The sequence below is a fragment of the Pteropus alecto genome, unplaced genomic scaffold (assembly GCF_000325575.1).
Source record: "Pteropus alecto unplaced genomic scaffold, ASM32557v1 scaffold34, whole genome shotgun sequence".
Lineage (NCBI taxonomy): Eukaryota > Metazoa > Chordata > Mammalia > Chiroptera > Pteropodidae > Pteropus > Pteropus alecto.
Window position 1 is genome coordinate 4255421 of NW_006435763.1, and position 16016 is coordinate 4271436.

The 16016-nt window shown below is 39.0% G+C and overlaps 2 protein-coding genes, 1 non-coding gene and 1 pseudogene across 5 annotated transcripts in view; 2 read left to right on the forward strand and 2 right to left on the reverse strand.

The window, feature by feature from the left end:
* Positions 1-12574, reverse strand: part of PDXDC1 (pyridoxal dependent decarboxylase domain containing 1) — a 43042-nt gene extending 30468 nt beyond the window's left edge. The window contains exons 1-4 of the mRNA XM_006910900.3: positions 12403-12574; positions 3666-3739; positions 3073-3138; positions 1130-1210 (exon numbers count right to left, since the gene is read on the reverse strand). Coding sequence (XP_006910962.1) covers positions 1130-1210; positions 3073-3138; positions 3666-3739; positions 12403-12423 — 242 coding nt within the window. The 5' untranslated portion in view covers positions 12424-12574. The remainder of the gene's footprint in view (positions 1-1129; positions 1211-3072; positions 3139-3665; positions 3740-12402) is intronic.
* LOC112479133 lies at positions 353-471 on the forward strand. Its single transcript, XR_003046064.1, has one exon. It is a non-coding gene; the product is annotated as a 5S ribosomal RNA (ribosomal RNA).
* Positions 734-852, reverse strand: LOC112479150 (annotated as a pseudogene).
* A 320-nt stretch (positions 12575-12894) lies between the features above and the next one.
* Positions 12895-16016, forward strand: part of MPV17L (MPV17 mitochondrial inner membrane protein like) — a 26053-nt gene continuing 22931 nt past the window's right edge. For 2 of the 3 annotated variants that reach the window (XM_025046112.1, XM_006910901.3), the window contains exon 1: positions 12896-13108. The gene's annotated coding sequence lies outside the window, so the exon portion shown is untranslated. Of the gene's footprint in view, positions 13109-16016 lie in introns of all 3 variants that reach the window. The other variant, XM_025046114.1, reaches the window with a different exon arrangement.

Sequence of the window (16016 nt, forward strand, 5' to 3'; positions counted from 1 at the left end):
GCAATATCTATCAAAATCGCAAATGCACCAACTATTTGGCCCAGCAATTTCACTTCTAGGCCCTTTATTTGCCAGAAAGCTCCTTTATGCAATGAACTCCAAGACATATGTGGAAAAAGCAAGGTACAGAAAAATCTGCACAATATTTATGCACTGGAGGGGTTAAGTAAAGACAATTTGCTTGTATATACATACATACACACAAAATATCTCTGAGAATACACAAGGAACCTGGCAGTACTATCTCTAACAAGAAAAAGAGGCAAAAGTAAGAAGAAAAATTGCCTTTGTATATCCTTTTTATCTCTTAAAATTGAACCAGAATGCATTACTTATTCCAAAAAATTAAAGAGTCTACGGCCATGCTACCCTGAACACGCCCGATCTCATCTGATCTCAGAAGCTAAGCAGGGTCGGACCTGGTTAGTACTTGGATGGGAGACCACCTGGGAAAACCAGGTACCGTAGGTGTAAAATAAATAAATAAATAAATGAAATAAAATAATTAAAGAGAAAACAAAACTGGCTAAATAGATGAATAAAAATAAAGCAAATGGATGATTCACAATGTGGCCTACCACCAATCAATTCAGCTGCAATTCTTAGCAATCAGCAGAAAATCACACAGCAGTTATTTTTTTATTTTTATTTTTTAAGGCGAGGTAACCCTTGATTGACCTCACAGATTGCAAGGACTTTGTCAGCTTACGATCCCTTATTTTTTTATTTTTTACACCTACAGCACCTGGTCTTCCTAGGTGGTCTCCCATCCAAGTACCAATCAGGCCCGACCCTGCTTAGCTTCCGAAATCAGACGGGATCAGGCTTGTTCAGGGTGGCATGGCCACAGACAGCAATTATTTTTTGGTCCCTTTGCCAGCTCCTCCTTTGAGACAAGATACCATACAAACGACATGGTAAACGTTTTTAAATGCCTTCTTCTTATAAAATGTATTATCTAAAATACATAAATGTCTCCCTAAAAAGAAAAAAAATAAACATCATTTTGTATCATAAGTAACTCTGAATGAAACAGCTTATTATTTCAGTAACTTGTAAGAATGCAGTCACTATTGAAATCGAGAAAACATATACTGTCAAAGAGAGGCTGCCAACCGTTCTCCATTACCGGGCACTCTGGGGCTCCTCATCTTCATCGCCATGCATCAAATTTTGAACCAACTGGAGGATGCTCACCATATCTTGTCCACTGCAGAATAAAAAAGAGTTAGCCACTATTGCTTTCATCCAAACTAGTTTTTTAAATTTAGTAGCTACAAGAAAGAATGTGTTTGAGATATAGTATACATCTTTTAAAAACAAACTTCAACTGAATTCTTCAACTGAATTCTGAATATAACCTTACTTGTAATGAATTAAATCTTCTACCTAAATCTGAGATTGATTTTTTAAAACTTCACCGGTACTGTTTCAGCAATACTGCTCTACTTGTTCATTTGAATCCTGGAAAATAAACATGCCACAAGAGCCAAAATGTTCTTATAAGATGCTGACATATCACAGAAGCAACAAGGATACTCCAAAGCCACTATTATATCTAGTTTCCCTCCAAGTAGGCGTCTTGTCTGTTTGTTCTAACAGACTTAAAGATGTAATGCAAGCATCATGTATTACCAATTTTCCCCCAAGCTGGGAAACTGGATATCTGCTTGGAGAAAAAACAGATTTACTTCTATCCAAGATAAGTTACTAAGTGCTCATCATGTGAAAAGGTGAAAATTCCAGGGAGGAATGTGAATGGCTAAAGTAGTAAGCGATGTCAAGGCAACTTGTTTCACACATGTAATGTGAAAGTATTATTGCTTCATTAATGAGAATATGACTAATAAAATGTCTCGTTTGAAAAAGAGACACTGTCAAAACAATGCCCCAACACCCATACTCCCCAGAGTGCTGACCTTCACACGATGGAGGCTCTGGTCCTTGGACACTATGCAGACATTAGGCCAAGTATGCCTAACCACATGACCTTAAGCAAGCTATTGAAACTCCCTAAGCCCTTACATTACAGAACTGTGAAGATGCAATCAGTGCACGTAAAGCATTAATGCTGTGCCTAGCATAGTACTATTTCAGATATTGGCTATCAGCATTATTAAATATGAATACTCCTGTCCAGTGGCTTTAAGGCCCTTCTATTCTAAGAATTAGAGATGGTCTTGGTGGTATCTCTTCCAGGAAAATGTCTGTGGGATCAGTAGAACCCTTTAATTCCCCTCGGTAGGCCTAGGATGGGGGGATTTACAGGATTTGGTTCCTGTTCTGACCTGCAGAACACACTTCACATCAAGAAGGCTTCAAATCACCATTCAAGCTATAAGTAGGAGTGCCTATTTTAAAATATTAGTATCTAGGTGTGCCGGATGTGGCATTTACTGGTATGCTGTGATACTTCCTCCACACTTTTCTTTTGCAACATTGCACATATTTATATTCGGGTCAAAGGACAACTTAAGGGAGTTGTAAAGTTTGCCTATGTGCAGTTTCCTGGTTATAAAAAAAATAAGCTTGTACGAGGAAACCTGGGATTTTAATTCTGAACTGAGGGCTAACATCTTGTGAAAACTTCAGTCAGATAGCTGCTTACTTCTCTGATATTTTCCCTGCTGATCAACCACAAACACTTGAGAGATCTGCTTTAGCTGCCAGAAAATAAATCATTCTGTCAATAAATGATTAAAGTTAGTGCTTTCATTTTATATTACAAAAATAATAAATCTTTTATTAAAATCTCTCGTAATAAGCTCTGTCTACGATATAGATTACAGACAGGTTTCAAGGATGAGCTAAGTATGATAGTCAAACTATAAGTTTGTGCATTGCTTGTGGGTCATGATGTATTAAATTCTGAACGGCAAAGCGGGAGAACCAGGTAGGCTCGGCATTATCAGCAACCAGCCAACGGCATGTCAGGTTTCTAATGGCACACTGCTCAGCTCTAAATTTGCTCTGTGCTCATTAAAACTAAAATTGTAAATTGATGATGGTAAAATCTTGGTTTAAAGAGAATGTACATCATAACGAAAGATGCTTATCTTTGTTGCCACCTACCTGCCCTGGAGAGGCCCTGGAATATCCCCTGACATGAGTTTCTTTCCATTTTCCTCCTCTGTTCTTCTATTTAAAGGAAATAAAAAACTGTTTTATTATATCAGGTTTTTAACATTTAGGCATGCAAACATGTGACAATGTTGCCTATAAATCATTTAGTAACTGAGGTAGGATTTAAACACACTTATCACATTTCTCTCCCACCCCACCCTCACCGCAGCACTCAATGCGGGGTATAGTTTGCTTCAGGAAAAGAACATGAAAAAAATAATACTTCAACCCATTTCTTGTATGTTGATTCCCTACCTGACTTTAATATATAGTAAGAAGTATTTACAGATTCAAATCAATACATTAAGTAAATGAAACTCTTAATAGGCAGAACTGAAAATTATAAGTCCTGCCCCTCAATTTCAAAATCCTTTAATTACAAAGCATCTTCTACCCAAGACAAACACCTACTTTAAAGTCAGCGGAAGCTAAGTGTTACATTCTGAAACCCAGGGGTGTTTTTAACAGCAGGAAACCAGCGCCGCCAGTTTCCCAACAGGCTGAACGTGTTTCATAGGGTCACTTCTGTTCCACAGGCTCACCTCTGACTGTCCTCTAGCATCTTCATGGCCTCCTTCAAGTTTTTTCCCATTTCAATTAAGGTGGGGTCTGCTACCTAGGAAATAAATTTTTAAAAGGTTCAATCTTGATAATCCCTATTACTTCTACAACATAATTCATCCAGAAAAATAAAACATATAAATTTATTATAAAGTACGTTTGATTTAAAAAATTCCAACAGTAAAAACATATAACATAAAAAAGTCCACCAGTTCCACTCCCCAGGGGAAGCCACTTTTTTTTTTAGACTTAGCTTATTATTTTTTAAAATTATTTTAGTTTCAAGTATACAGTACATTGGTTAGACATCTATATAGTTCATAAAACGATCCCCCTAATTGCTCCTTCTCTCCTCTGGTTTTCCATCTAGCCAACATATTAATGCTGACTGCATTCCCTCTGCTGTGCTCCCCATCCCCATGACCATTTATCAACTACTAACTTGTACTCTCAGGGGAAGCCACTTTTAAGTGTGACGTATATCCTTATAAATTTTCACTTTAATCATATGTACCTCTGCAACTTGCTTTTTTCTACTTTAGAGTGAATATGGTTCAATGTCAGTAGGTCTACTTCATATGAGTGGTAACACCTTATCCCATTCTACGGATGTACTACTGTTTAACCAGTCCTGAATTAATGGGTCCTTAGGTTATTTCAGTTTTTCACTATTAAATATAAGGCTCAGAAAAGCATGCACAGTATGCTGTTTTACTGTTGCAGCAGGCTGAAAAATGGCCCCCAAAAGATATTCACATCCTAATCCTTGAGACTTGTGAATGTTACCTCCTATGGCAAATTCTTTGTCTTTGCAGATGTGATTAGGTTAAGGATGAGATGGCAAGGTTGCCCAGGTGGCCCTAAATGCAATCACATGTATCCATATAAGATGCAGAGACTAAACACACTCTCTCTCTCTCTCTCCGCCTCCCTCCCTCCCTCTCTCTCCTCTTTCTTTTTCCTTTCTTCTTAAATCTCCAGAGCAACTTTTAGGCAATTTTGTTGCCTTGAATCTGTATATAGTATGTCTTGGGTTCTAAACAGTTACAGAAGCTCTCTTTTGTCCCCTCTTAGTCTTGACATGTATTCATCTTCTCTCTTCATACTGCTTCTTGTTCTTAGTAAGATCTTATTCCGAGGAGGTATGCAATAAGTTGTATTACACTTAGGTAATACATTACCTCTTCAAAATGGTTTTTAAGAACTTCTACTCAGTTTATATAAGAATCAGAAAGTATTAATTTTAAAAGGATCTAGTCCAGGGGACAATTCTCAATTTCTCAAAAGAGTTAGTAGAAAATTATCAATTTATCTGGAATAAGGTTGCATAGTTTGATGAAAAAAATCACTTATTTTTGCTTTTGGCTAGAATTATGCCAAATCAGTATGAGGAAACTCTGGTACTATTCCTACCCTTATTATTTGGAATGTATGCTATTATTTTGTTCTATTTCATTTGTTTTTGTTCTATTTCATTTTTCAAAAACTGCTGGTCATGATCTGCTAAATTTATTTGACATCCATATACAAGACGTGACCTGCAGTTAAAAAAAAATGTAACAGATGTTGGCAGTTATTAATAATGAGATAAACAAGCATTTGTTAATAAAGTTTATCTACTAAGTATTTGTTTATAACAACCTTTCGAAAGTGAAACTGCAGTAGAAAAATAATACTCTTCTAGCATGAGATTTGGCAACTACTGCTCTACGATCACTTTTAAAATTTTCTCAAGCTTTCAAGCATGCTTAATTAAGCTCTTGTATACGTTTCACTCAGTAAAACCAGTTTACCAAAGTGTGAGAACAAAAATTACATATTTACTTATTTTTAGGGAAAAAATAATACCTCAAACTCTGAATTCATAGACATTATTGTTTAGCAAAATCTTAGTTAAAAGGAAAAAAAGGGGTAGGAGATGGGAGTAGGGGGGGTGGCTAGACTGCAGCGACAGAAAGCAGATCTAGGACCCACTGTCACACGGCACAAGGAAACTTTTGCGGAACTGTTCCTTATCTTCATTATGCTGGTGGTTATATGACCGTATACACCTGCCAAAACTCACACTGTATAATTAAAATGGGTATTTTTATTGTATATAAATTGTCCCTCAATTAAAAAAAAGGGTGTGTTGATTTAAAGTCAATTTAAAAGAAATATTAAGCAAATAATAGTACACCGATGTGACAGAATTCACAAAGATGGTATATGAATGACTGCTATTTTGGAAATATAGAGCAAAACCTTTAAAGAGAAGCAGCCTCCAGAAAAAAGGAAGAAAGGAAGTCTAAAATGTAATTTTAAAATATATAAATCATGACCATTAATAATAGAAGTATATAATACTATAGGTTATTGAAACTATAGTATTGAAACTATAGTTTCAATAACCATTTTTCAGGGTTGGGATATTCATAATTGGGGGGGTTCTAGGGCTACTGACAGAAGGAAAACTAAGTGTGTGAGAATAACAGCTGCCTGTCTCAGAGAGAAGACCTTGGTGTCATTAAATGCTAGTTTACAGTGCATGTATTAGATGTATAAAAAATCACTACCTTTCTTCAACTGATCCAAGTGATCTAATAAAGCTCTGAAGTTTTGTGTTTCTAACAGCTTTCTAAACAAGGTTAAACCTGGATAGTGATAATTATGCAACTAATTTGGAGAATCAATAGTCTCCAAAAATCCTATATTCCGCCCCCAGGTGAAAACATAAACAAGTGCCTACTATCTGGCCCTACTACCCCCAATACAACTCACCTCTTGAAGCAACAAGAGCATGGAAGCAGCTGCCCTAGGAATGGAGCTGTTTCTTATGGGTCAAAGATGAGAGAAAACAACAGGAATTCTCTGGAAAGTTGATATAGTGCCTTGCTAACTGGCTTACCTTATTGGAGGCTCAGTTTCTACATCTGTAAATGTTTTTGCCTGTTTTCAACAGAAAAGTACTTAAGAACTGGGCACTTTTGTCTCTGTCTTCTAAGAATTGGATATTCTTGGGAAATCTTATTTTTAACTACCATAGATTCTGTGCTTCAGTGTGTCTGTGAGAACATGAAGACACTGTAATTACTGGCTCACTGAGCTTAATATTCCTAGTTGAAAAATGATATGCAAATACTGCATATGGTGTTAGTATTTGACCTTACAAATTCCTCAAGAAGAGAGGCAAAAAAGATTACGGAAAAAGATGGGGCAAAAATACACTAAGAGAGTGGTAAAAATCTGGTAGAAATAAGGAGGCAGCAAAGTTAGTAACATCAATTAAACCTGTCATAGACAGAAGTGTGTGGAGGGAAAAAAAAGGCAATCAAATCACTCTCTTTAAGATACATGCTGAGAATGCCAGAAATCCCAGTTTAAGTTTCAAAAAACGTATTCCTAGAGACCACTACTTCTGGAGAATCAATTCACTTGGACATCACGAGTAAATGCTTCCCGATAACCACAGAAAAGGAAAAATACCACACACCAGGCAAGCTCTATTTCTAAAAGTTTACAAGGTTATCTGGAATCACATGCTTATTCCGGAACAAAAAGGAAATTGCTGAAAATTGCTGTAGTCACTGGAAAAAATAAGCCTTTCACTGAGATATGCTTCTTATAGCGATCTGTTTCCTAGGACTTGTTGGGGGATCAAATCAGAAATATGAAGATATCCATTATCCTTATCAATATCATCATTTCCTAAATTGAATTAGAATTATGTAAGATTAATGCTGCCAGCCTTATCTTGAATATAGTAAGAATTCTGAGGAAAGGAACTCATCAATTCTTGACGCCTGTGTATCTATAAATCTTCAGACCTTTAAAGTTGAATTGTGTGAAACTTGCCAATATTCAACTGTTTTTAATGCAAAAAAGAACAATTTCACATGTTCTGCATACATCCTAACACAATGTCCAGTCCAATAAGTAATCCAGCCTCACTAGGATCCTGAAAGGTTCTCTACAGCTGAATAGTCAATGTTACTGAGTTGCACTTTCAAAGTGAAGGCTTTATTTTGCTATTTCTGGCTTTTCTGCAAATAGGAAAAAATTATATTAGAAAAGTTTGTTCCTTCCTTAGTCATTTGAAATTCAGAATGCCTTTTCCATAGAAATAAAAAGTGGATAGGGCTCCGGGCTAAACCTCAAGGACCATCTACTTTAGGGTGGTTAAATATTTAAGCAAAAACTATTTAGCAAAAAACATTTGCAATAATAAACAAAATAAATTTGAAATAATTGCATGGCCCTTGAATACTGCTTGGAAAGAATGGATTAAATTTAAGCTAGATAAATTTTTTTCCCCCAAAAAAGATTTTTATTTTTATTTTTGATAAATTAGATTTCTGAAAGGAGTTTTTGGACATTTTCAAAGTGACTGGAGGTGTCTTTTTAAAATATCTGATTTAACTTCTAAAGATGAAATGGCTTTCCTTTCCCTTAATATATATTCTACCAGCAACAACATAAGACACAATAATATTATAAAGTAAAAATCTATATTATATTTACATTAGAAACGTCATGACTCTGAACTTATTTCTATCTAAAAAAATCTCTTCCACAAACTTTTTCCTGGTCACTCACTCCATGCACTGTCTTCATTTGTTTCCTATTTCCTGTGCTACTTCTTACCCCTCCTTGCTATGCAAGGATTTGCCTAAACACAGTCAGCTCCTTACCAGAACCTAACCTGCTGCAGAGATGATGTTTCTTCACCTTGTGTCTCTCTCAGCATTCAACATTGGGCTTTGACCAAAGTTGGCTTCTATAAAAATTATAAATCAAACAATGCTTCTGCTTTAGGTGAAAACTGATGACAATAAGCTCGAGCAACTCATAAACCTACGTATTGGGGAACACATGGGACTGAGGACCATCAGTAGCTCTGTTACTGACTACCTCTGCCATCTTAAATAAATCAAGAATCACCAAGGCCATAAATTTTTAGAATCAAGAACTTTGTACCTACTCCATTTTCTCTGACACCCAGTATTTGATAATCATTTACCACCTTAGCCACCATGCACCTGTATGCAAAACTCTCACATCAGGATGACATAGGGTCCGCTTTAAAGGAACACTGAAATTACAGGCTAATATCTCCTCATGTAAGTCCCTCTACTCTATGTAAGAGTAGAATCTACAAAGGCACACCACAGAAACGAGTCATTTCAAGTTTAGCTATTAAGGGTTCTTTTTGTGAACATTTAAAGTAAAAGGTAGGAACAGAAATTCCGGTAGTCCTTATCAGCAAGGATCAGGAATGTTGCATTCGTGCTCCTACTGCCCCTTATAAACTTATAAACAGTAAGGTGATAAAGAATTTTTCAAAATCAGGTCCAAAAGTGTGTGTGTTGGCGGGGAGAGGGGGGATTTAGCTCAGGATGAGTATGGGAAATAAAAATGGATTGGACTGTAATTATTTAGGTCAGAAACAGGGTAAAAGTCGCCTCTTTTAGAGACAAGAATTAGATACACAGCAGATAAACTGGCCCCACTCTCTAGCATTATCCACAGAACTTTCTGTGGTGATGGAAAGTCCCTTATCTGTGCTGTCCAGGAGCCGCACTGTGACTGCTGAGCACTTGAAATGTGGCTAGTGTGACTGAGAAACTGAATTTTTAATTTAATTTTAATTATCTAAATTTAAATAGCCAAATATGGCTAGTGGTTACCATATTGGACAGTGCAGCTCACGGTTCTCTAAGTGGTTCTCAACCAGAAGCAATTTCCCACCCCCAGGGAACAACTGATTCACCTGGGGGCTTTTTTGATTGCCACACAGTGGGGAGAGGGTGCTAATGGCATCTAATGGGTAGAGGCCAGCCGCGCTGCTAGACATTCTACAATGCACAGGACAGCCCCACAACAGAGAATGATCCAGCCCCAAATGTCAGCAGTGCTAGTTTGAAACACCCTGCTCTAAGTTTACTCAAGGTTGGAATTAAGTAAATGTAAAATGAATTGCAACGCACCTTGTCTAAACATACTATCCAGGAAGAATGAGATTTTCCAAGCCACAGGACAATGTCTGGGCTGTCCTACAAGTTTAAATTAGCAGGTTTTCACTAAGAACTGTATGTCAGTGTGTTGAATAACTTATTAAGAACTTCAGCATCAGAGTAATTACTTCCTGTGGCATTTTTTAACTCAAATATTAATACAAGTAAGCACTGTGAGACTCTGCTATGGGATCTCGTTCCTTTTAAGTTGGACATACAGTATTAGGGGGCTGAGGCCTACTCTTCTAGTTTGAATTCCTGGGGTCTTCAGTTAACCTATTTGGTTTCTTAAGACATCACTAATTTCAGATACAAGAAGAAAACAGATGCTATGGTGAAACTCAAAAGACAAGAAAATGGCTATCATCGCAGGTCTGCACATCTACATATTACCTAAAAAAAAAAGTAAGAACATGGAATTATACTTGGACCAAAGGAAATGTACTGAGTGATCCTACTAAATGATGGCAGCATACTTCATATTTTAGAGTGAGAGATTACTTGAAATTTTAGACGATGGATATCAAATAACATTGTGGTTTCTGCAGCTAGTATAAATTATGCAAGGATTCATTTAAATGGAATCATTCTAAATTTTTCAAATAGTTCTCAAATTTATATTAGCAATGTAGAATTTAGCCCAGGATAGTAAATTCCTCAAAGTAACATGAGTAATAGGCACAATTCAATGTTTAACTTAAACTACTTTTCAGAACATAAAATCTTCGATATTCATATTACAGCAACCTTTTTTCTTCTCTGGCCACTTAGCACTGAGAAGTTGTTCATTACATGTAAGGCGCTCAATTGCCTCAGGAAATGAAAAAAGACAGTCCCAGTTCTGAAAAACTTATTCAGAATTCCCACACTGGCCTAACGCAGAAACTTCAGCCCACACATTTTGAATTCCTAAAAGATCACTGTAATTTTTGTGACTGCTTCAGCCTTAAGCACTTTGGAGTTTCAGTACCTCTTCAGATCTTCATCTGGAGAGTTTAAGATCTTTTATCATCATTAACATTTAGGGGGCAACCACTGTAATCTACTAATCAAATGTCAGAAAAGTAATATTTAAAGCTGGATTCCGACCCACTCTGTTTTGCAGATTTGCCTATAAAGAACTATTCTTGTAGAAAAGATCATCCCAGTTCTTCAGGTTTCTAATTGAAATGACAAAAGCCCATCCTATCTTCTTATGACACTGGAAGGGAAACAGTGAAGGGACATTTTTAGCATCATTTTGTATTCAACTATTGGTGTGGCATACACGATCTAGACCAGGGCGCTCTCAGCCTCAGCACCACTGGCTTTCTGAGCAGATAATTCTTTGGTATGTGGGCCTGTCCTGTGCAATGCAGGATGTTCAGCAGCAGTCCTGGCCTCCACACACGAGGTGCCAACAGCCTCTCCCTAACCCGTAGTTTGGGCAATCAAAAATATCTCCAGACATTGCCAAATGTCCCCTGGGGAACAAAACTGTCCCGTGGTTGAGAATCACTGCTCTAGACTGAAACTCCAAGTCCCCAAGTGTAGACACTGTGCAAATCAGAAGCCTGGAAAGACTTTATTCCTAGCAGGTAAGACACGTAACATTCACCAGAGAGACGGTGGAAGAAAAACATTATTTTTTCTTTTCTTGATTGCATTCTCCCCAATTTATGAGAAACAGCCGAGGCATGGGCTACACCACTGTATACTTATGAAGACATCTGACTGAACTTGTATAATGGCTCCAGTGACAAGGGAACAAATCTACAGCAGCTAGCTGCTGCACCAGCAAGTAACAAAGTATGTTATTTCTGCCAGTTCAAAACTGACATAAAGCAGTCCTAAAACACTAGCATTGCTCCTGAATTCTACATGTATGAAAAACTGAGTCTGGATAAGCAGGCTCCCAAGCTTGAACAGAGAGAAAGACTTAGAAGGGAGGGAGAACGTCGGGTTCTGAAGGTAGGTATCCGTGAAGAGATCAAAGCACTGGTTCTCGTTTACCAGCCCTAAATTCAGGACGATTAGAATCCCATTTCACACGCCACAGCAGTCAGCCAGGTACATCACGCTGCAGTTCCCCTAAGGGGAAACCAGAGCAAAGCGCTGCAATCCCCAAAACGAAATTCACAATCTACAGTCCATCCACTCTTTCTTGACCTCAGGCGTCTCAGCCGGTGTCCACAAACGACAGCATCCGAATCACGTGGAGAGCTTGATAAACACGCAGAACCCGCCCCCAAATGGTTCGGACCCGAGGGCTGAAAAATCTAGATTTTACCTGAAGGGCCCCATGTGATTCCTAGGCAAACTGAAGTTGGAAAAACCACTGCTTTAATATTTTTCCTTCCTAACCTGGAACGCCCAGAAAACCTACAGCTTTGCAGCTGGCTTAACAACTGGGGCTTCTTTCCTGGTGCTTCTGGGGCCGTAAGTTGTTAGCTCTGTCATCCGAAGGGGCTCAGGGAGGCCCCAAGGTCGGCCCCGCGGCCCCCGCTCGCAGCCCGAGGCAGAACGCGGCCCAGCCTCTCTCAGTCCATGGGGACCTTAAAAGGCTCACGTCCCCATGACATCACCAGGCCCCAGCCGCGAGCGCCAGGCCAGACGGCCTCCTCAGGCGGGACCCGTTAGCCCCCCGGCCCCGTCCCCCGCCACAATGACAGCACGCAACAGGGAAACAGTCGCTCCGGAGGTGGGGGCCCCGGGCTGCAGCGCCGCCCACAACCCCGGTACGAACCTTCTCCAGGGACACGTCCATGGCGGAGCCCGATGGAGGCCCGGCGGTCCGGGATGCTACTTCCGCCTCCCGTTCCCCGCCGCCGTTTCCACGCTGGCAGCGCTGACGTCCCCGCGCCCGCGGCTGGCGGGGCGGAGCAGCCAGGCAGCGCCGCTGGGCGGAGAGTATGCGGGCGCCCGGGAGGCGGGGCGCAGCGGGGCGGGTCCCCTGACGTGGGCGGGCACCTCTGGGCTTCCGTACCTGGACGTCACGCCGGCCAGCCCTAATGTTCCCAAGCGAGAGGGGGAGGATGGACGGTGGAACCGTCCCAAACTCTTTTCGGAAACCTGTCGCAGGCGTCAGGGTGAAAATATAATAATCACAAACTATTATTCATGCAGCAAAAGCCTGGAATTACTAGTAACGCGCCTGTACTTCCAGGCCTAGGTTTCCAAATGCTCCCTAGACCCACCCCTCAAGAATGGAACAGTCCGTCACGACAGAAGGGCGGGGCGCGAGAGCACCCCTGCGCATGCGCAGCCTAGACAGCGTCCTAGGTGTTCTGGGATCTGAGGGTTTCCAGAATTGAGCTCCCTAGTGGGCTCTGAAAAGGTGCTGGTCAGAGTTGAAGTATTTGTCTCAGCCCTTGCCGCAGAATTCTAGACGGAAAGGACTTTGAGACAACTGGCCTTCTCCTTTGTGTCAAGCCGCAGTTATGACTTGTCAGGTAATGATAATGGTGATAGATCACCTGCTGCTCTTCCTTTTCATAGTGCAACAGTCGTATGATGTAGAGGTTATTATTATCTCCATTTCACAGTGCTAATCTAGGTAGGATTCAGACCCGAGTACCCTGACTGCAGCAACTGCACACTACACAGACTGCCTCCATAACCGCTCCCATCTCTGCTATATAATCACGGGGTTCTAAGGAATGGGGGAGGGGACGTGGAGAGCATAAATTTGCTCATTATAGTCCTCTAAAAGAGGAAAACCGAAATAGAGTAGTCTACCACCGTTGAATTTAGTTAAGCTAAATTTTCACCAGTAGAAGACCGCTGGTATTAAACCACAAAAACCATTCCTTCTCTCTCCTGTTTTGTGATTATCTCTTTCAAAACCTGCGTGACTGACTGGGTCACATTTTCAAATGTAGTAATTACATATTTTGAGCTATCTAACTTGTATTTGGTAAATTGTCCGGTTATTTCAATAAAATTTTCCATCCTAAGAACCCTTGTGTGCTGGTTCGGAGTGTACCTGAGAACTATTCAGGTTCTCCAAAGAGCTCCAGAAACAGAAGGAATGATAGGTTTGTCTTCCAAGATCTAAAAATGGAATGTACCTCTGACTGAGCAAAACAAGTCACTTTTCCAATTGTTATTATGAAAATTTTCAAACATTTAGAAAAGTTAAGAGAATTGTGCAGTTGACACCCGTGTACCCACTGTCTAGGTTCTACTGTGAACATTTCCCTATATATATTTTTCTTTATCACATAATATCTGTCAATCCAGCAATGCATCTTCTGTTTTGATACACTTGGAAGTTGCAGACATAAATACTTTTCACCCTTGGACACCTCAGCCTGGGTATCATTAAAAACTTGTAATTTTTAAAGCCACCTCCAAGTAACTGTAGATTACATTACAAAGTAGAATCTACAAAATAAATACTAGAGAAGTTAAATTTAACTTTTCTATTTTAAAAATAGACTTTAAAACCCAACAAAAAAGTGGAATAATTAGTTCATTTAACATTTACCCAAATATTTGACTACCATCTTGAGCTGTTAAGCTCTAGAAATAAGAGACTAAGACAAGATCCTGCTCTTAAGAAAACATTGTTTATGGCAGACGTTTTTACTTTGGGGCTCAGGGAGAGATCTGTAAAACTCCTGAAACTATACTCAAAATTTTCTGTGTGAGCCGTTGAGAGTGTCCACAGCTTTCATTTTACACTCATTTTACTCTCTCTCTCTCTCTCTCTTCCCCTCTCCCATTCCTTTCCCCTCTCCCTCAGGCAAACAAAATTAAAACCATTTGACTCGTGGATAGATAAGTGAGCTGATAAATTATAATGCAGCATTCCATGGGCTAGTACAGAGATGAGAAAAATACTATAGGAAGCCAGAGCATGAAGCCTCTCATTGTGGGGATATTCAGCTTATATCTGCTGATAGAGGCCTTTCTTGATTACTAAGCAAAAAGCAAATCAAATAAAGGAAGTTTGTGAGTTTTTTTCCCCCTTTGGGTCCATTTACATGATTTTTGTTGTGTCCCTAATAATATTTATTTAATCATATTGCAGATATTGGTTTTTTTTTAGAGTGGTTTTTTTCCCCATCTTTATTGAAATATAGACAATTAGTTGCTTGTATTTACATTGAACAAGTCAATGAGTTTTTTTCCAATTATAGTTGGCATACAAAAATTTACCAGTTTTAGTTTTATAGCATAGTGATAGGAGACCTACATAACTCGCAAAGTGATCACCCAACTAAATCTAGTACCCTTCTTTCCCCTTACACATTTATTACATTATTAACCTTCTTCCCCATGCTACACTCTACATCTCCATGTCTGCAACTATCCTTTTGTACTTTTTAATCCCTTTACCTTTACCTTTGCAACTATCCTTTTGTACTTTTTAATCCCTTTACCCTTTACCTTTGTCCCCCAAACCCTCTCCCATCTAGTGTCCCTCTAAATATGCTCTGTATCTATGAGTTTATTTCCGCTTTTGTTGTTGTTGTTGATTTTGTTCTTTAAATTCCACATGTATATGAAATCATGCGATATTTGTCTTTCTCTATATGACACATTTCATTCAGCACAATACCCTCTAGGTCCATCAAGGCGATATCTTTTTCCATCCTCTTCCTTTTAGTCTGTGTGTTTTTTAATCTGAAGTGAGTCTTTTGTAGGCAGTATATGTAGGGGTCTTGTTTTCTTATCTATTCAGCCACTCTATCTTTTCATTGGAGCACTTAATTCTATTTTCTATTTGAGGTATTTGTTGGTAGGAATGTATCGTTCTTTATTCCTGTTTTTCATACACTTTTTTTTTCTTCTTAAAGAAGTCCCTCCAACATTTCCTGTAATACTGGCTTGGTGTTGATTAATTCCTTTAGCTTATTTTTGTCTGGGAAGCTCTTTATCTGTCCTTCAACTCTAAATGATAGCTTTGGTGGATAAAGTATTCTTGGTTGTAGATCCTGGATCTTCATCACATCAAATATTTTGGACCAAGCCCTTCCGTACTGCATCATTTCTTTTGAGAAATCAGCTGCCAGTCTTATAAGTGTTCCCTTGTAGGTAACTATCTGCTTTTCTCTTGCTGCTTTTAAGATTCTTTCTTTGTATTTAACACTTGGCATTTTAATTATGATTTAAATTACGTGTTTGGTGTGGGCCTCTTTGGATCCCTGGTTTTGGGGGTTCTCTGAGCTTCCTGGGGTTGTGTATCTATTTGCTTCACCAGGTTAGGGAAGTTTTTCATCATTATTTCTTCAAATACCTCTTCAATTTCTTGTTTTCCTTCAGGTACGCTGATGAGACGGATATTTTGACCTTTAATAGTGTCTCATATGCTCCTTAAATTATTTTTATAGTCTTGGCATCTTTTTGCTTGTC